Below are 21,318 nucleotides of genomic sequence, written 5' to 3'. Positions count from 1 at the left end.
GATTTTCCTTCGGTAAAGTTATTTAAAGCAGCTTTCTGATGTCAAAAACGACCTCCGATAGTGTTTTAATTTTTTTAATTAATAGATTTTTATTACATATAAGTTTAATTAAGTGGGGGGGGGTCAGAAATCGCAATAAAAATTTTAATTTTTTAAAAAATATTTAAAAATATAGGTCTAGCTAGTATTCACCCTACTCTAAACCCTTGTCCTCCCGAGACGTCTATGAGAATGTCCCAGGAATTCCGACACCAGCTGATCTCAAGGTCATCCAGCTGTGTAAACAATGACTCATCAGTGTCAAATTTCACAGAAAGGCAGAAATTTCACAGACAATGGAAGTTAAACTTTGAAGCTTTTTCTTCAAAATTAATGCATTTCTTTCATTTTTTTCAGTTTTAAGTATTTTTTATGTTTAATTATAATTAATTAAAAGTTGATCAGGAACTGAGGGGTTAACAATTAAAAATTAACTAATTTGGTACTAGAGATAGACATTAGGTGCAGTCTCTTATCGAAATTAATAATTATAATAATTTAATATTTATTAAATAATTTAGAAGTCTGAGAAAAAATTGGTCCAGAGTGAGAGTTGAATCTGCAACCTACATTTACCGTGTGGTGCCTGCCCAGTGCCCGAATTACTTAATTTCTAATTATTAATTGTAGCAAAAAAATAGCCCAATTAATTACAGCAATTATTTAGTTTAGTATTAATACATCATGGCTTTTGGATGTTTGGGATAAGCCCCAAAAGAGGTCATAAAAAGATAATTATAACAAAATAATTAATAATTGTTGATAGTATGGAAATAGGTAATGAGATAAGAAAAGAAAAGCAGGAGGACAGTGAATATGAGACAGTAAAGTTTGGAAGATTTGGCAGGAATGAAAGATAAAACAAGAATTCCACTTGAAATTGAATGTATTTAGAACAGAAGCTTTTCTTTTTTAAATAAAGAAAACAGTCTGGAAGGTGCCCATACTATCAGAGTTTGTCTGCTCTAACATTTTTGATCTAATTAATTAATTTAAAGTTTGGAACATTTTTATGGTCAATGAAATAGAAAAAAATTTTTTTATTGCTGATAGAGAGTCTAAGAAGCCAAAATTATTTGGGCTAAGTGCAAGACTTGTTTGTTATTGATTTCTCCAATAAATTACTTTTTAAAGACTTGAGTAACAATAGAAATCAATTTTATTTATTTAAAATTTATCAAACATTTACCAATAATTGGTGATGTAAGCTGGATGGTACTTGGTACAGCAGTAGTTCCTGTAGTCATCATAGCTGAATTTACTGTAGGAATAACTATCATTTGCTTGGAAGGAGATGTTGTCATTAAAGGCAACTGTATAATTGATGGAACAGTGCCTGTTTGAGAATATTGTTGATTTATTTCAACAGCAGCTAAAATGTAAAATAATAAATTACTACTAATTTTATAATACTGTGAAATATTTATTAACACTTATCAATACAACTGTTTAAAAATATCATAAACACATACCATACAAGCAATTATGAAAAATGATGAATATGTTCATGAACTTATTACAACTTTCTTTTCTTTATTTTAAAATATTTACATTTAAAAATTGACAAAATAATGTACTCACATACTTCTTTTGCAAAAAATTAATTTTTTAAAATATAGAATTAGTATATTAAAACTACAATAATAAAAATTTTAAACAAATATTCACTAATCATCATCATAATTTCAATTCTAATAGGAAAATTCAACAAAAAAAAAATAAATTTTTTACATGAACATCTAAAAATACTCATGATGTATTAACTGCTATGTATAGGTATAAGAATTTTATAGTCAATTTAATTATGAAGTTAACTGAACTTTAAATTAAGATGAATAATTTTGTATATACATACATGCATATTTAATCATTTTTCAATAGAATTACTTAAAATAATTTTTAACAAATTAATTTAAAACTACTACTAAGCACAAAGAAACAACAACAAATATAATTACACTGAGAAACTCCAAATGGTAATTCTTGTGAAAGAACAGGAACACTTGAATGATTTAAAACTGTCAAAAATTAAAATTAAGATTATACTAATTATAATAAACTTTTATGCAAATAATTGCAATNATCACTACAGATGAATAGTTGCCAGACAGCCTGTTTTGGTATTTTAGTGCCTAAAAATTTTTGTTTAGAATTTAAAATTAGTTATCATTTTTTGCTTTGTTTAGATGATTGTTAACTTTCCAGTAAAATTTTTTGACAGCATTTAACACTAAACAAAAAAGGAAATCCTGAATAACAGTTTCATTCTTTTGTTTAACATTGATTTTAAATATATTTATTTTTCACCATCTTAACCTCTTGTTAAAATATGATTCTGAAATTTAACTACATGATTTAATTAGTATTAATATATATGAATTAAAGGGTTAGTTATTGATCATTAAATAAATGAATAAAATACATAAGGTAAGACTTTAATTAAGGGATTAATTACTTTTTATATTTGATATATATGAAGTTAAACATATATTTATTAACTATATGGAATACTTATTTTATAAATTTATTGAACAAAAAACTAAAAAACTATTAATGTAATTTTTGTCATTATAATAAAATTTTTAAATAAAATTATTTTTTCTTTTTACTTTATAGAAATAACAATTACACAACCAAAATCTTTTAAATGTGCAACATTATAAATTTAAATTTTGCATTGATGAAAATTTTATTCAAAATAAAAAAATAAGCTGATTTGTTATTAAATCCATTAAAACAAAATCATCAACTTTGCAAGACTGAATATTATAAAAATCAAAATTTTTTGGCTATAATATTATGATTTTCAGTCTCACAGAAATCTTCTTTTACATTATTAGAAGTTATAAACATTTAGTTATATAGTACACATAACACACAAAAACAGTATTTAAAAACTATCACCATCAGTTTATATGCATTATTAATTTCATTTATGTAATTTATTAATGAAATAATTTTTTGCATTTAACTTCTAATAGTTTCAGAAGATGTTAGTTGATGAAATATAATTTTTCAGTGCAACAAACAACAAAAAACATATCATACCTGAGGATAAAGGAGTGTATGTAAATGGATATGGCTCACTCAACTTATCTCCACTCTGCACAAACAAATGTACTTTTACAGCTTCAATCACATCCAATTTGTGATATGGAGGAATCAAACAAATTAGATGTGTCTAAAAATACATATTCAGTTAGAAAAGTTAAGAAAAAAGTTTCTTTAAATTTTCATTGTTAAAAGTATTATTATATTAATTATAATTATTAAAGTATTCTAATTTAATTACTGAAATCTTTATTTCTGACAAATAAATACATTTATATTGAAAATGATTAGAAAATTTGTTTAGAGTATTTAAATGTAAATAACTATAAAGCATATTAAACTTAAGGCATAAAAAATTTAAACTTTTATGTTACATTTAAACTATAAGTATGATCTTGATTCCAATAAAATTCTCCTCAAAAACCTTGAGAATATGAAATTCCTTTTTATTGCAGTATCTAACTGCTTAAGAAGCTTTAAAATAACTTCACATAACACTTATAATAAATCTTCTCAAAATAGCAGCAGCTTCATCGTATGTGCGTCATTTATGCATTAAAAAGTCTTAAAATATTCATAAAGTAATTCTGTTTTAACAGTTATTTGTTTTAGAAATTTATTATTAAAAAAAATATTTATATATAAAATATTTCTTATGCACCAACAAACTTTATATCAATATGATTGGAATTAATATAACTGTATTCCAAACACAGAATTCAATATAACTGCCAATTTGATGCATAAGTTATTATAATTAACATCATAAAGAAATCTGATTTGAAACACCTGTAATCATAGGATAGCTTAACATTACTGATAAACTCACAAGATATTTTGAGAATTTATTGTTAAACTTCAGTTATTTTATAAAGCTTAGTTTTGTGGAAAATCTTCAAATTATTACTGTACTTATGATGAAACATATTACTAAAATAACTAAATTACTTAAAAAGTTTTCTATTAAGTTTATTATTCCTTATACATATATATAATGCTGAATATTGCAGACAGTTTTTTTATATTTAATTTCNTTACTGTTATAATTTAGTTGAAAATAATTTTATAAGATTACACAGTATATATTTAAGAATTTTATTCTTTTCAAACTGAAAAAACTATTATTGAACTTTAAAATTTATTTATTTTGTTGTAAACGTTAAAATAACTAAGCCATTAAACTTAAAGTATAAAGTGAAGTATTTGTCAATATGCAAGTATTATTATTTAAAAAATTTTTAATAATAAAAACAGTAAATATTTTCAATCTTATTGTCAGAATAGAAAATTCCAAGCCTAATTATTGAATATATGATCTTGTGAAATTTTAACAGGACAGAGAATATCTATTAATTTTCCTAATTAATATAAAAGCAATAAGCATATAATAAACAGCATGTTAGAACAAAATATTTTATAATTTTAAATGAAAATTTTGATATTTTTAACATTAGTAAAACTACATAATTTTTGTTTTGGATTTATTTGTTTATTGTATTAATAATTAAATTGTTAATTTGTTAAAACTTTTCTAAGTACTTGCTTTACATGCAATGATTAGAATGGAACTGATACTTGTCTTTACAATTTTGTAAACTGCATAAAGTGACCCATATTTTTAAAACCATTATGTTAGTATATCTACTATTTTAACATATGACTAAAAAGACATGCCTCCAAATCTTTACTGACATCCCATTTCTTGGACAGTTGTTATCTCTGCACACACAAAAGATTATTATATTTATAAATTTTAAAAAAATATATGCATTTACACATATATGTATCTTAATTTATCAGTTCAAACTTTAAAATTAATCTTTAAAAGCAGAAAAACATCAGCCAAATTATGCACTGTGCAGCATAAGATTAAGAGGTCATGGAAGAAGATTTTAAACCTGGTCTGACATCTGAAGTGAAGACAAGGCCGAGTTTGAGTGGCACTAAATCACACCACTCTCCTATGCACTTTAGTTCCAAAGCCCCATCTCACCAAATGCTTATAGGTGAGACATGCTGAAAAACCACATCCTCTAAACCTGGAAACTAGGAAAAACAAAAAGGTTGTCAAGGTTAACACCCCATCCCCAAGGTTAACTGGTGAAGGACAGTTGAATGCATTTATTTAATATTACGAATAAAGATATAATTATTTTTTTCAGTGTTATCATCACTATTAACATACATATCAATCAGTTTTCATCAAAACACTTACACAATTTGCTCAATCACCCACTCAACAAATTCATTTATAAAGAAGATAAAATGGAAAAAAATCTATTTTATGAATTAAAAATAATAAACTAATTTTTTTATATATGTATTTAAAATATATCAAACATACAAAATATGTTTAATGTTGAAAATGTTAATAAATTTGAAATAACCAATAAATCAATTTGATTATTAAGTATATGTACTGTACAGCACATATTTTAATAGTTAACAATCTTAAAACTTTTTTAATATAAATGAAACTTATGATTTATTTTACTTAGATATTACATTTATTCCAAAAAGAACAAATTTTACATTTTTAATTTAATAATTCAAAATACTTAACTTATTGATTAATTTATGGACAATGTAATCATACCTGCAATATAACCAATTCAGAATATATCGAACAATTACAGTTGCAGTACAATTAAATTACAAAATAAAACAAGCTGATATTAGTCAGGTATTAATAAAACTAAGCATATTAACATTTTCTTTGTATGAACAAATATATCCAAAATAAAACAAATTTAATCAAAAGTACAATCATAATTTAACAAGTGTGAAAGTTGCCACATCTCCCTTATATTAACAACATGGTCACAATGAGGCAGCCAGGTGATTAGGGATAGGGTCTATATGTCTGGATGGACCACACCTAATAAATTCTTAGGAGTTTTCAACCCATCTTGATTCAGCCTTGTGTTTCAGACTGATAGGTTGCTACCTTAACCACATGGCCATTTGGCCTTCATATTGTACAAATAATGAAGTTTAGTGCAACAGGTAAGGAGTTTAACTAAAATTCTAACTCTTCAAATTATCTAGTCAGACAGAATTTTCTAACCCATGATATTTGTCAAATCTCCCTTATATTAACTAACTTTAATTAACTCCTCAGTAACTGTCTCTGGCTCACTGATTTTCTTTTCTCTCCCCCCAATAAAATGTAAGCTTTCTGATTATAAATTTCCTTTTTTTTTTTAAATTGAATCATTATACTTTTATATTGATACTGCAATCAATATATAAAATATTGCATATGAAAAAAGACCATAGAAAACTTTTGTGAAATGTTCCAAATATAGTATATTGGTACAAATATTCTAACTATAAAATTCCACACAAAATTATATAACTTAATCTATGAATATAGAACATTTATTAACTATAACTGCTTGATATTTTTCAATTTTTAAATTTACTTAAGATACACTTATTAAAACTTTTCCTCTTATTTAAAAAACAAGAACAAAAATATTTATATATAAAATATTTCTTATGCACCAACAAACTTTATATCAATATGATTGGAATTAATATAACTGTATTCCAAACACAGAATTCAATATAACTGCCAATTTGATGCATAAGTTATTATAATTAACATCATAAAGAAATCTGATTTGAAACACCTGTAATCATAGGATAGCTTAACATTACTGATAAACTCACAAGATATTTTGAGAATTTATTGTTAAACTTCAGTTATTTTATAAAGCTTAGTTTTGTGGAAAATCTTCAAATTATTACTGTACTTATGATGAAACATATTACTAAAATAACTAAATTACTTAAAAAGTTTTCTATTAAGTTTATTATTCCTTATACATATATATAATGCTGAATATTGCAGACAGTTTTTTTATATTTAATTTCTAAAGATAGCAGTCAAATAGTTAATTCTCATAAAGAATAATAATAAAACAATGTATGATTATATCTAATTTGATATTCTAATATTCTATTCAATAAACTATTAATTTTTAAAATGTAATTTTTGAACAACAGTATTTTTGCTAATATGAACCTTTCCATATTTAGAAAAAGACAATAATATTCAAGTGTTATATGTAAAAAATACCTTTAAATTTTGAAACATTTTCAATTAATATTCCATTTTATCTTTGCCTTTTATTTTCATACACTATCATATCACACTTTTGCATAAAACAACTCAAAAAGAATTAAATAGCAATATAATGAATTATGAAAAAAAAAAGCAGATTAAAATGTAAAAGTATTATTTTCTATTCATGAATGTTTCATTGAAGAAATTAAAATATTTATTCTATATATTGCTATAAAATTGATGACAACACTGATTGTATATTTACATATAAAATATTTATACATATATATATATAGGCTACGTATAATATATATTAAAAACATAAAATACTTAAATACTCCTTTTTATTAACACTTTTGCATTCCAAAATAGCCATCCTTCACCATTTGCCAATAAAAAAAACTAAAAGTTTTTTAAATAATAAAAAAATAAAAAGATATTTCATTATTGAAAAATTACTTGCGAACAATAAAAATTTTTTCAAAAAACAAAAAGATAATTGAACAAATAGGTTAAATAATTGAAATTTCTATAAATTTATAATTTATTAGTATTTTTTTTAAATAATATTTTCTAATATAAATTAATCCCTTAATTACAGTCATGTGTATGTTCAACACTTAAAAGTTTAAAAAAACAAAATAGAAAAAAATTAAGAAAGTATAGTAAAAAGAGAGATTTATTTATTACAAGATAAATATTATTTGTAGAAAATATTTATCATTTAGTTAAATTAGATATTTGTCATGTTATTAAGTTAGTAAAGATTATCAAATGGATAATATAAAATTAGCTTTTGTTTTATTTGTTTGTTTAATATTTATTTTATTCATTGGCAAATATAAATTTATTTCATAAGTGAAATATATTAAATTTACATCATCAAATTTAAAATTTTATTTTATTTTCACTTTTATGCAGAAATGTGATTACAATATGAAAGATACAATCCAAATTTGCTATTTTGTTTTACAAATACTCTTATGTGTTAACATAAGATAATCAGCTGCATAATAGATCTTTCTTATTTTAATTCATATTTATCTTTTGTTTATTCATGTTTTACGTATTAGTTATTAAGTATTATTTTAAAAATTTATTCTATATTGTATTTGCAACTTTACATCTCAATTATTGTTTTTCTTATATAAAAATTCTTTTAAAGACTAATAAATAAATTTGTAATACTGATTCCATAATTTCAACTGAAAGGAAATCTTTAACCTAAAAATGATCCCATTTTTGTAAATATGTAATTACTTTAAAATTATTTAATATTTAACAAAGATAAATTTTCTAATTCTTCCTACATTATAAATATTTTTCAAAACTTTGAATAATGTATTTAAAATTTAAATGTTTTGAATGTGGATGGAGGGAAGTTTACTTTGAAATATTGATATAGATACAAAACAAAACATATTAGTTCCTTTTCTTCTTACATCTTTTGATTTAAAATGAACATTTTAAAAAATAAATTTAAAAATAAAGCATTTGTAATAGAATTATTTTTGTAGATGGAAAACTGCTTATAAAAATTGTTTATTAATAGAAATATATCATTTATGTTCACTTGTTTTATTATGAAAATTTATTACTTTAATTAGCAAGTTCATATGTAAAATTTCCAATGAAAATAAATATTAAAAAAAAATATATAGTCAAATCACAGTACAATGATTAATCAATATAATGATAAGAAATATAGCTCCCTTCACAATTTGTATTAATTTAATTTAAAGCATTTGAATGATATCCTCTATTCTGATATATCTATGTTTAATGATTACATTTTTTTTTACTGTACACATGGAAAGACAAAATATTTTCCTTTATTTGCAATAATAATAATAATAATAATAATAATAATGTAATATAAATTAGATGTAAATTAACTTTAATTTATCAATGTTTTCAGAGTCACTCTCTCTTAATATGGTGATCCTACCACAAACATTATCTGGAGTCAGTAGGCATCACTACAGATGAATAGTTGCCAGACAGCCTGTTTTGGTATTTTAGTGCCTAAAAATTTTTGTTTAGAATTTAAAATTAGTTATCATTTTTTGCTTTGTTTAGATGATTGTTAACTTTCCAGTAAAATTTTTTGACAGCATTTAACACTAAACAAAAAAGGAAATCCTGAATAACAGTTTCATTCTTTTGTTTAACATTGATTTTAAATATATTTATTTTTCACCATCTTAACCTCTTGTTAAAATATGATTCTGAAATTTAACTACATGATTTAATTAGTATTAATATATATGAATTAAAGGGTTAGTTATTGATCATTAAATAAATGAATAAAATACATAAGGTAAGACTTTAATTAAGGGATTAATTACTTTTTATATTTGATATATATGAAGTTAAACATATATTTATTAACTATATGGAATACTTATTTTATAAATTTATTGAACAAAAAACTAAAAAACTATTAATGTAATTTTTGTCATTATAATAAAATTTTTAAATAAAATTATTTTTTCTTTTTACTTTATAGAAATAACAATTACACAACCAAAATCTTTTAAATGTGCAACATTATAAATTTAAATTTTGCATTGATGAAAATTTTATTCAAAATAAAAAAATAAGCTGATTTGTTATTAAATCCATTAAAACAAAATCATCAACTTTGCAAGACTGAATATTATAAAAATCAAAATTTTTTGGCTATAATATTATGATTTTCAGTCTCACAGAAATCTTCTTTTACATTATTAGAAGTTATAAACATTTAGTTATATAGTACACATAACACACAAAAACAGTATTTAAAAACTATCACCATCAGTTTATATGCATTATTAATTTCATTTATGTAATTTATTAATGAAATAATTTTTTGCATTTAACTTCTAATAGTTTCAGAAGATGTTAGTTGATGAAATATAATTTTTCAGTGCAACAAACAACAAAAAACATATCATACCTGAGGATAAAGGAGTGTATGTAAATGGATATGGCTCACTCAACTTATCTCCACTCTGCACAAACAAATGTACTTTTACAGCTTCAATCACATCCAATTTGTGATATGGAGGAATCAAACAAATTAGATGTGTCTAAAAATACATATTCAGTTAGAAAAGTTAAGAAAAAAGTTTCTTTAAATTTTCATTGTTAAAAGTATTATTATATTAATTATAAATTTTTAGATATAAATAAATAAATTAATTAATTAAAGTATTAAAAACAGGCAGCTCCCAATTCATGAAGAGGTTGTGTTGTAAATGGAACATATTTCACCCCCAGAATATTTGTGTGTGTAGATGATGATAATTCAATAATTAAACAGATACCTATATAAGAATTTTTAATAGCTATTTTTACATAAACACACAATTTAATAAATAATATGCAACATAGTCATTTTCAACTAAAAATTAAATTAAAATATTTATGCTGAGTCAGAGCATTATGTTATAATAGTTTTGTTATCTATTTCATGTCTTTTGTTAATGTTATATAACAAAATAATGGTTTCACATCTGCTGGGAGAATTACACACATGGTGTACATAATTCTGTCATTAACCCGCCGGCACGCGCCTAGTGCCGATTAGGCACTAATCGATTTTTGATTAGTTCATGTAAAAATTCTAATTGTGCGAAAAATCTGAAAAAATTATTACCTGTCTAATTTTTCTTCAATTTTACGATGCGCAATTCAGTTTTTGCTTAAAGCGTCTCATTATTTTNTCCTAATTGTGTGAAAAATCTGAAAAAATTATTACCTGTCTAATTTTTCTTCAATTTTACGATGCGCAATTCAGTTTTTGCTTAAAGCGTCTCATTATTTTTATTTAATTATTGGTACTCAATCGGCACTATGGCACGCGTGATCTTGGATTTCAATTTTCCCGCCAGTCGCTGTTACTAAAAATAGCTGCAGCTACGGCGCACGCTTCTTTGCTTATAATCACTTTATTATAAAGCGAATAACTTCTAAAAAACTGAAATTTGACCGGAAATAATTTAATTTCTTTCATTGGTATTTTTTAATCATTTTATAAAGTTTTATGACACCATCACATTTCCCTGAGTGGAAGTAAACAATCTGTTAGCCATTTGACCCTCAGCTGACAGAGAAGGAAGTTTTTGAAAACAAAGTAATAGAGCGATTAGCAGTTTGTTGTTTTTCACAGTGGAGGACTAATAAGTCTATATAATAGACTCTAGTAAGACTTATTAGAGTCTATTATTTTTCAGAGAATAAATAATGGAGTTGAAAAATAACACAATTCCGTGAAATTTAACAAATCTGATGTCAATAAACGAAAGTTGAAATTATTTATAGTGAGTTGATATTTTATAAGTATAGTTTTTGCATTTACAAATCAAATTTTAAAAAATATTAATTTTTTTATTTAAATAAATTTAAAAAAAATAGAATTTTTATTATTTAAATAAAAATTCTATATTTTTACAACAAGTATTTTATACTGTTAGATAGTAGAGAAAACGTATAAATCGAGGATTTAATCGTAGTCAAGCATTTACTGTATATTAGTAAAAATAAAAAAATTGCATTAATTTGCTTTATATATTTTACCGTTACATTGCGCCAAGTAAGCATTAAACTACAGTCAGTAATATATATTATTCTTATATAAATTTATTAATTATAATAAACATATACTATGTCTAAAATTACATTAAAATAGCACTCTCTAATTAACATCTGAAATGAAGAAGTAATTAAATCGGGTCCCACCGCCATCTTAAATAACGCGCGACTGTAATTGATCGATTCTGAGCGTGTCGTGTTGCATCAAATTAAATAATTTATAAAAATTAAAATAACAAATATGTTTACAAAATAATTGACTATATCTATTCGCAATAGTACTCTAACACACATCGTACTTATAGTTTAGCATTTCTGAAAACATTTAATTAATTTTTGAATTTTCTTATATTTTGTATATAAAATGCGAATAAAAAACATAAATTCGTGAAACTTAATAAAAAAAAATATCTGCAACTTCAGAAAACACATATATATGAGAATCTATCAAAAAAAGTTAGCTAACAATAACTAAAATCGAGAAAAAAATAAAATTTTCAAGGTACGGTAATTTCTGTGGTAAAAAGTGAGGTAAGCGATCACATGATGCCTGTCTCCCCATCGTCAGTAACCAAAACGGACGAGGGTGAAATAAAAGCGGAAACACCAGTAGAAGTAAAAACAAACATCGCCGCGTATCTGGGACTATAAACTTGAACGGGAGCGAAGATGAAACACAACACTTTGTAATTTATGCTAATTACCTTCTAATATTAAAAAATTAAAATCATCAATAAAATTACAACAAAATTAAAGTTTTTTGACTAAATTCGACTACAAACATATCGTAAAACTGGATTAAAGTAAATATACCCATTTTTTGACGCTAAATTTTTATTAATTAATTTTTTAATTTGGTGCCTAATTGACCGAGCGCGCACGTGCCGACGGGTTAATGATGTAAATACATTTTTAGTATTATAGTATTATATCAATGCTTTCTCTTGTATTTTTTTGCCTTTTTATTTTCTTGTTTTTTGTGTAATTTTTAGCCTAGTCATAAATTGGACCATCATAAATTCAGGGGTTGCCTATATATATACTGAAGATATAATTACACATTCTTTTTGAAATTACTTTAAACTAGATTTGTTGGATTCATTAATAAATGCTGTTTATTTAAAAATCTTTTTATCATTATCATTACATGTATACAACAAAAGAAGTATTCTTAAATTTATAAAGTACATCTAAGAAAAATTTCAGCACATTTCTATTTTCTTTGATATCGCTGCTTTTGGATGCAATCGTTCAAACTTCACCGGTCGGGACCACGAGATCGTCCATGATGCATCTTCAATGAAATTAACCTATCTAATTTCAAAATTTCTCTCCGTTGCATGTCGGCCTAGGTTGAATTTTTGTTGATGCATAATGAAAAGTTCCCGTTTTTGAAAAAAATAATCGTAGCTATTGTATTATTTTTTTTATTTTGCACAAACAATATACAGGTTTAACTCGATTATAATGTCATCGAATGTAACGACAACCCTAATATAACGTCAAATTTTTATCAGTCCTACAATTTTACTATACTAGATAATTTTATTTTACTATTACTATTTTATTTAACATAGAAAAAACTACATGTTCGGTCTTAAGGTCAGAGTTCACTTCTTAGAATGACTGTGGGTAGTACTCTCCCCTACCTGACTTCGGTGGGGTGAGGTGGCTGTTTTGACTGTTTGTAGAAGAGGGTCGCCATTTTGTATTTTATTTTGACTCGATTCTCGGTCCCGACTACCTACGAGTCTGGATTTTTTTATGCGCAAATGATTTGGGCACCTAATACTCTGTGCCAAATATCAACTCTCAACATGTACTCCTTCATAGCTCTATGCTGGTAAGAACATCAGGCAGTACGATTTTATGAACAAGACATAGTCTTGTCAAAAATTTAGTTGTATACATTGTTGTATTGTATATATAAACAAGCTATTAACCAATTATGAATCATCTTTTTTGAAGTTTGTTTTCATTATCCAAGACTGTTTCCTATACTTTGCAAAAAAGTGCTGAATATTTACATGTATAAAAGATCAATCAGACATAGCTAAAAGCAAGAGAACATTTTAGACATTTTAAAATTTCTCCCAGCTAAAACTACTCACACTTTTAAATAATTTAAAGATTGTACATTTTAAAATATATTTAAGTTTACATTTAAAATAAGGATTCATATTCTTTGGCTTCAGGATATGTCTCAGTTATGTTTTTTTAAATATTAATATATAATGTGGGTAAAATTTTAGATAATGTTATTTTGTGATACTTTACATTATATATACTGATATTCTAATGTATAGCATGTCTACTGCAAAATGCATATTTTTTGCTAAATAAAAGGGTCATCTAATATTTGGTCCAAATTTCTTTTTTCAAAAAATAAGAATTTCAGAAGTGGGAGTCAACTTATATTTGAGGTTGAGTTTAATTCAGGCCAATATTACACCTTTCTCTCAATTTCCAGCATTCACTGTTTAAAATTTTTATTTTTTCACTTACATTGTTTACTAGAGACAGTTTAATATTTTTGTTTGTAATTATTCATTTAGTTTGTTAAAACTAATTCAAGAATAATTACATCAAAGAAAAATGGTGTTATTCTGAACTTCAAATCTGCTATAGACATTCAATATTGAATCTGCTTAACCTGTCACAGGCCACTAAAGGTAGCTGAAAACGTTTGTTTTTTAAACAGTGAATGCTGAAAATTGAGAGAAAGGTGTAAATTTTCATGTTTATAAGATATTAACTCCTAAAACTGGAACTAAGTTTAAATGGTAATTATATCAGTTAACATTAAAACAATACCATTATTTACTTCTTTAATTAAAAATATTTCCTTAAAAGAATCATGCATCTGATGTTTTTACAGTTCTATTTCTACTTTTTTTTTTGAAACAAATCTGTTAATAGTAACTTAGATATAATTCTAGAAATATTTTATTCATTTTATAATTTTTTATCTACAAATCAGAATGCAGATTAAATTGCTAAAATTGATGATAATAAAATTAAAAAAAAAATCAATATTTTTATTTTATAATATATTATTTATATAAATAATATATATTAATATAGAAAATGTTCTTACTGGCTGTAAATATTCTTTCTCAGGTTCTACTTCAACTTCCCATGGCTTGTTTTCAACTCTATTTTCTGAATTTATTGGTGAACCTAAAGAAATAGCTAAAATTAAATAAAAACATAATATAGATTTAAGAGATTCATATTCAGTTTTATAATTAAATAACACACAAATCAGTATATCCAACTTATAATATTTTTAAAAACTATGTACAGTACATATTTCTAATTTAATGTTTACTGTAATTCTGTGCAAATAACAATGGTTTATTTGTGTTTAAAATTCAATTTTAAAACAGACATGGATTATTTGATGATACAGATTGTCTACCAATTTTAAATTACAACTGCAAACTCATCACATAGCTTTTCCTTTGTATAAAAACTTACTAAAAACATTTTTTTAAAATGCAAAAAATTCTACTTATGACACAAACACATTCTTTGTCATTGCAATTTTTCCCAAAATTATCAAAGGCCTTTCTTTATACATGTATGATCTGTATATATACCTCACCTTCAATTCTCTCCTGTTTCCCATACGTCAATCCATATTTTAATTTATATTATTAGATATTCCTACTTGAATTTTTACTTTGAAAACAAACTTCTGGTAAACTTTTTCTTCTATAAAATAAACAACTCTCATAAAACTATTTAGAACAGAATGTTCATTTTTATTCTATTTTAGTTCTTACAGTGACTAGAAGCTAAGAGACTAACACTCAAATCATGTCAATGGACATCACTGAAATTAAACTATTTTATCTATAACTTTTTTCAAGGTTATTATAACTTATTATTAGATAAATAAAACAGAAATGAAGTGAAATGATAATAAGTTGTCCTGAAATCATAGTAACATCATGGGTCATGTCTGTGATTGAAAAATTTTCCAATTTTCAAAAGTGATAAGAAGCAAATAAAAAATAAATTATTTAAATTTATCATTTGCAATGATAATTCTATTATTTAATCACAAGGAGTCATACATTCTAGATCTTAATGAAATATAAACAAAGTGAATAAAGTAATTTAAATATCTTTTTTGTAACAAATGATATTTTATACTTAAAATTATTATTGGTTTTGTATAATGATTTTTAATTAAGTTCGCTCAATTTCAGATTTTTTTGGTCTGACAACATTGTTCTATGTTGATGGTGAGGGTTATGCAAAGTTTTTTTTGGTGTTAGTAGCTTTTCACCTTTTGTATTTGCACTGCAGGATTAATGCAAAAAATTACAGCAATTCATTGATACAGACTATCTATTTTATAAATTAAAAAAAGGAAAACAGAACTAGATGATTTCTTACATTTAGGTATATCTCTAAATATAACTTTTGTGTCTTTCAGAAAATTTTTTCCAATTATGAATAATTCACACTCTCCTTTCGCTGAACATGAAGGTAAAGAAACTCTGCATATTTCTGGAATACCAGGAGGCTGAGCTAAAATCAAATATATACATTAAAGAAAAATAATATACTGCAACAAATAGAAAAGAAATAATAAAAATAAATTATCAATTAATAATTAACAAATTTATTATACATCACAATAGAGAAGATTTTAAATTAAAACTAAAATGCAAAAATTCTTAGCCTGCACCTGCCCTCATATTTTAATGGCATTTTTTGTGTATTTATTTTATTTTACATATGTTATTTTTTATTTTAGTACATTATTTACATCGTTATTGTATTAGTTCATTTACTATATTTGTTTTATTTTATTATTTGTTATTTTATTCAGCATTTTGATTTAAATGTAAAAGTATTCAAACATTCTGACGTTTAAATATTAAGTTAAATACGCTCGAGAATACTTGCATCTGAAGATGATGTATCATATTAGGTCGAAAACGTTAATGTTTCTTTAATAAACGGTTTTTCTCAGCATCAGGTGTTCGATGATTTATTATTTAAGGAGCTGAGTAAGATATGTGATTGTCAAGATTATTTTATAAGAAAAAAAGAAAATTATTAAGCAAATTAATAGTTAATTTCATTTTTTTCCAAATTTTAATTATTTTCACATGCCACTTCATAAAAATTAAAATCTTGAACATTTAGATCATTTTCCAATAAAATTAATTTTATTGCACCATCTTTAGTCAGATTTATAGAATCTGAAGAAGAAAACATTCAAAAACTTATAGGAATTAAATTTATAACATAAAACCCTGCATACTTTATTGAACTTTTCAGTTTTAGGAAGTTTGATTATTTCATACTAACATCAACTTCAAAAATAGTAAAATTTAACTGAAATTTAATTTATTTTTGCCTTTTCAATGTAATGAAAATTTTTCAACAACATAATAATACTTTATGCTAAACTGCATAATAATCATGTATTCGTCAACACAAGAATGAAATTATAAATTAGATTTTGAAAATAAAGTACAGTCGACCCCCCTATAAGATAGAGATATGTTCCATTCTCTAGGAATCCGCTTTCTTACGAATCCTTCCAATCACAACCCGACACGTATCAAGTTTACGGACTACGGCTGTTTGAAAGATTTTCTTCCATAAAATTAATCGATTCTAGACTAATCCGACTCAACATTTCCAAAATACGTATATATTTTTTGGGAATAATCCGTATAAACTACGCTATAAACAAAAAATTGTAGGATTACTTACCGAGTGTCACCATTCGACATTGCCATTGCTCAACATTGTTTTCGTCGCGGAACAGCTCAGCAAAGAGCGGCCAATTTCTAACAACTTATTTTTCTGTGAAAACTTCGTAGAACTTCGGAGACATCATTAATATAAATAATTTTAATCGCCGTTGAATAAGAAATGTTTCTTTCACAAGAAATGTATAAAATTACAGTACTGTATTAGACTTACGGTACCTAATTTACATACTGACAGACGATAGTTAGCGTAAAAATCTCCGTAGCGTGGCACCACGCTAGACGGCGGAAATTATATATTTAATTATAACAAAGTTACAATAAGTTAATATATAATTATATATACAGTACCTAATTTATATATAATTAATATATAATTATATGTACAGTACCTAATTTATATAATACTGTCCAGACGATAGAAATCTCTCCGTAGCGTGGCGCTACGGACGGTGGGAAAGTAGTTCGGCTTCCCGATGACGTTTGAGGTGTTTATAGGGAACTTTTACTATTTTTTACGGATACCGGTAGCAATTTTTTCGTAGTTTTATAGGAATCGTAACTATAGGGACCGTAATTATAAGGGGGTCGACTGTACAAATATTTCATGTCTTCAAAGTAAAAATGAACTAAATTCTAAAAGAATGACTACTCTACATGAATTGCATCAAATTTTACCAATAATTTATGATATATAATTAAGTATTTTAAAAAGTGATTTAAAAAATTTAAACATTGAAATAATTACTTACTACAGATAATTGGAGCAGAAGCAACTTGTAATATTTCTACACCATCTGGTAAAGGAACAGCAACACGAAATATAAGTCTGCAACGAGTACTTCTTTTCTTACTACGAGTTCCACCATAATTTGCTAATCGCTGCTCCACATCAACATTTCGTTCTTTCAAGATTCCAATGCAGTCACAACTTTAAATATAAATGTATAAAATTAAGATTTTTTTTTATTTTTCAGTCCAAATAATATCAAGCATAATTTTTAAAAAATATTAATAAATAAAATTTTGAATTATACCTGACAGTCATATCTTTATCAGGTGACATAGTAATTTCTAAAACTGTAGTTCCATCAATTTTATTTTGCAAACAAGGTGTAGAATTTTTTCCACATACTTGACTCGCTTGATAAAATAAATGAGGTTGAATTCTTCCTTGATCAGTTCCAATAAATACTTGTAAAGTCACAGGTTCATTATATCCAAACAACTTAAATAAACAATAAAATAAAGATTGACAATGAAGATGAAATAAAGAAAAAGAAATGTGAAAGAAAAATGTTGAAAAACAAGATTTTGAATACTACTCTACATTTATAATTTATACCAATAAAATTCCAATAATTATCCAATAATTAATCCAATAAATTTCCAATAATGTTTTGGCTAAAACCATAATCCAAAATTAGATTATAGTTTTAGCTAAAATAAAGCCTAATTAATTATAGTAATAGTAAAATTATAGTAATTGGTTGATAATTTCACTAAATTCTTAACAAATTTGAAATTTATGTAAATCTAAAAATTCATTTCTTAAAATAAAATGATATTTTTGTTTAAATATTAACATACTGCAAACTCTTTAAAAAAATATATGATCACACAAAATATTGGATAAAATGAATTCACAGTTAAAATCTATTTAAATGTAAGGGTGTGACTATGCAGACACGAATTTATAACGAGTGAGAGCTTGCGAGAGATTTAGTTTTCGCAAAGGAAAACTATGCACAAACGAGAAGTTAGAAGTAACGCTAGCGAGAGCGAATTTCTGGTTCTCGCACATATCTGACAAGTTTTGATATTTATTGCGTCTCGCCTCTTCTCACCACATATTCTCGCTCGCTCGGAAAATTCGCTTGCTCGCATCTGCATAGTCACACCCTAAGGCTAAACAATATACATTTGGCTAGTGAAAAAGATTTGGTGTTAATTTTAGTCAAAATAAATAAGCTCTAAAAACATTCAATTAAAATTTTGAGTTAAATAAGAAAGGTCTATGAAGAAATTACACATTATTATTTTATTAATTAATGTTATAAATCAAAAATTAATAAATGACCCAGAATGCATGCAATATTTTTAAAATTTTAGTTCATTCAAAATTATTTTGATAATTTTACCTTGACAGTTGGGAATCCAGTTCCTCTTCTATCTTTTATAGAACCCCTACTTCCTTCAGTTAAATATCTCGCTCTGTGTTGTTCCTCTGGTTGAGAAAGAATCCTTAACTCTAAATTACTATCTTTTTTTCGGCTAGGAAAACTTGCACACAATATTGACTTCTTAAAAACAGGTTCTTTTTTTGATAAAGATCCTGAACTATTATATTTTGTAGAAGAATATTTAGCAGGGTATTTTGAAGCACAGTTATTACTATGGATGAGTGGATTGGAATATGGTGGTGAATTAGACACTGCTTTATTTTCGCCAGATGATTGTGTAACTTCTCTAGAAAAAAAAATTCTGAATTTTTTTATTACGTTTATATATTTAGTACTAATTACAAAATTTGTGAGACAACATTTTGCTAAAGGTATGATGAATATCAAAAACCACTAATCAAAGTTTTTTTTTATACTAAATGAACTATCAAACCACCTTCTATTGCTGAGAAATGCTTTATTAAACAAACACAAATGTTTTCAACCTAATGCAATAGGCCATCTTTAGGTGTAACCAAATTAGAACACCTTTTCAAAATGGAACATTTTAATGAAGGAACATTCAAACTCTCATATTTAAATTTAAATGAGATCAATTAACATTTAAATACAAATACAAAGTATTTAAACAAATAATAAATTAAAATATAAAATGCATCAAAATATATGGGCAGGTGCAGACTAAGAATTCTTATATTTTAATTTTTCTTTTATGCAGAATTTCAATGCATTAGGTAGTCCATCTGCATCCTGGGCATTTATGCAAGCATCTTTTAATTTACTTTTATAAATTTCAATTTTCTCTTGGCTCAATGCTAACATAGATGAATTCATACTTCTGAGGATACTTGTTTCATTCCATTTAATTATGGAGTCCTGTACTTGTGCCATACTGGACAAAACCAAGTTGCAGTGCCCCTTTTCACTGTCATACTTGTGCTCTTTGAGCCTAATTCCCAGATTCCTTCTTGTGACCCCAACATAACTCTTCTTTATTCCTAACTACTGATTTTCAAGTAGAATTCTGTAAATGCCTGCTTTTTCTTCATTTTTGAGCTTATCTTTATCATTTCTCAAAATACTGTATACATTAGGAGCCTTTTTGAAAACTATTTTTGCATGTTTTTTGTCTACCATTTGTTTCTTAATATTCTTGATGTTTTTGTTATACGTAAACTTAGTGATTTTACATTGAGTTCTCTTTTCCTTCTTTTGTACTTTCTAATTAGACCTTGTACTCTTTTTATATCCCAAACTCATGGTTATTTTCTTGATTTGATTAATTTCCTTGATTCTATCTAGTACATTAGAGCAATATAAACACACTCTTCTAATCAGTGCACAGAAAACCAACAGTTTATATTCAAACAACCTGTACGAATACAAACAGTTGCAACAAGTGCAGACTATGTTTCTATATACATATCAGTTTCACAATGTTTGATATATGTATATTTTGGTGCATTTTATTTTATTATTTATGTTATTTTGTATTTGTTTAAAATATTTTATATTTATATTTAAATGTTAATTGATCTAATTTAAATTTAAGTATGAGAGTTTGAACATTCTTTTGTTAAAATATTCCATTTTGAAAAGGTGTTCTAATTCGGTTATACCTGAAGATGGCCTATTGCATTAGGTTGAAAACATT

The 21,318-nt window shown here is 25.1% G+C and overlaps 2 protein-coding genes across 6 annotated transcripts in view; both read right to left on the bottom strand.

The window, feature by feature from the left end:
- Positions 1-3,237, bottom strand: part of LOC111621359 (probable serine/threonine-protein kinase dyrk1) — a 19,245-nt gene extending 16,008 nt beyond the window's left edge. The window contains exons 1-3 of the mRNA XM_023363470.1: positions 3,088-3,237; positions 1,998-2,057; positions 1,229-1,411 (exon numbers count right to left, since the gene is read on the bottom strand). Of these exons, the coding sequence (XP_023219238.1) occupies positions 1,229-1,343 (115 nt within the window). The 5' untranslated portion in view covers positions 1,344-1,411; positions 1,998-2,057; positions 3,088-3,237. The remainder of the gene's footprint in view (positions 1-1,228; positions 1,412-1,997; positions 2,058-3,087) is intronic.
- A 918-nt stretch (positions 3,238-4,155) lies between these two features.
- LOC111621358 overlaps positions 4,156-21,318 on the bottom strand; it is an 82,686-nt gene continuing 65,523 nt past the window's right edge. For 2 of the 5 annotated variants that reach the window (XM_023363465.1, XM_023363466.1), the window contains exons 4-10: positions 19,623-19,950; positions 18,519-18,709; positions 18,234-18,412; positions 16,148-16,282; positions 14,838-14,932; positions 10,104-10,236; positions 4,156-5,136 (exon numbers count right to left, since the gene is read on the bottom strand). In XM_023363465.1, coding sequence (XP_023219233.1) covers positions 5,039-5,136; positions 10,104-10,236; positions 14,838-14,932; positions 16,148-16,282; positions 18,234-18,412; positions 18,519-18,709; positions 19,623-19,950 — 1,159 coding nt within the window. In that variant the 3' untranslated portion in view covers positions 4,156-5,038. Of the gene's footprint in view, positions 5,137-6,036; positions 7,565-9,788; positions 10,237-14,837; positions 14,933-16,147; positions 16,283-18,233; positions 18,413-18,518; positions 18,710-19,622; positions 19,951-21,318 lie in introns of those variants that run through there. The other 3 variants (XM_023363467.1, XM_023363469.1, XM_023363468.1) reach the window with 3 other exon arrangements.

This window comes from Centruroides sculpturatus, unplaced genomic scaffold (genome assembly GCF_000671375.1).
Source record: "Centruroides sculpturatus isolate CEXI.00-Female unplaced genomic scaffold, Cexi_2.0 scaffold275, whole genome shotgun sequence".
Classification (NCBI taxonomy): domain Eukaryota; kingdom Metazoa; phylum Arthropoda; class Arachnida; order Scorpiones; family Buthidae; genus Centruroides; species Centruroides sculpturatus.
Note: the sequence above shows the minus strand (reverse complement) of the source record. Positions and strands in the feature narration are given on the sequence as shown.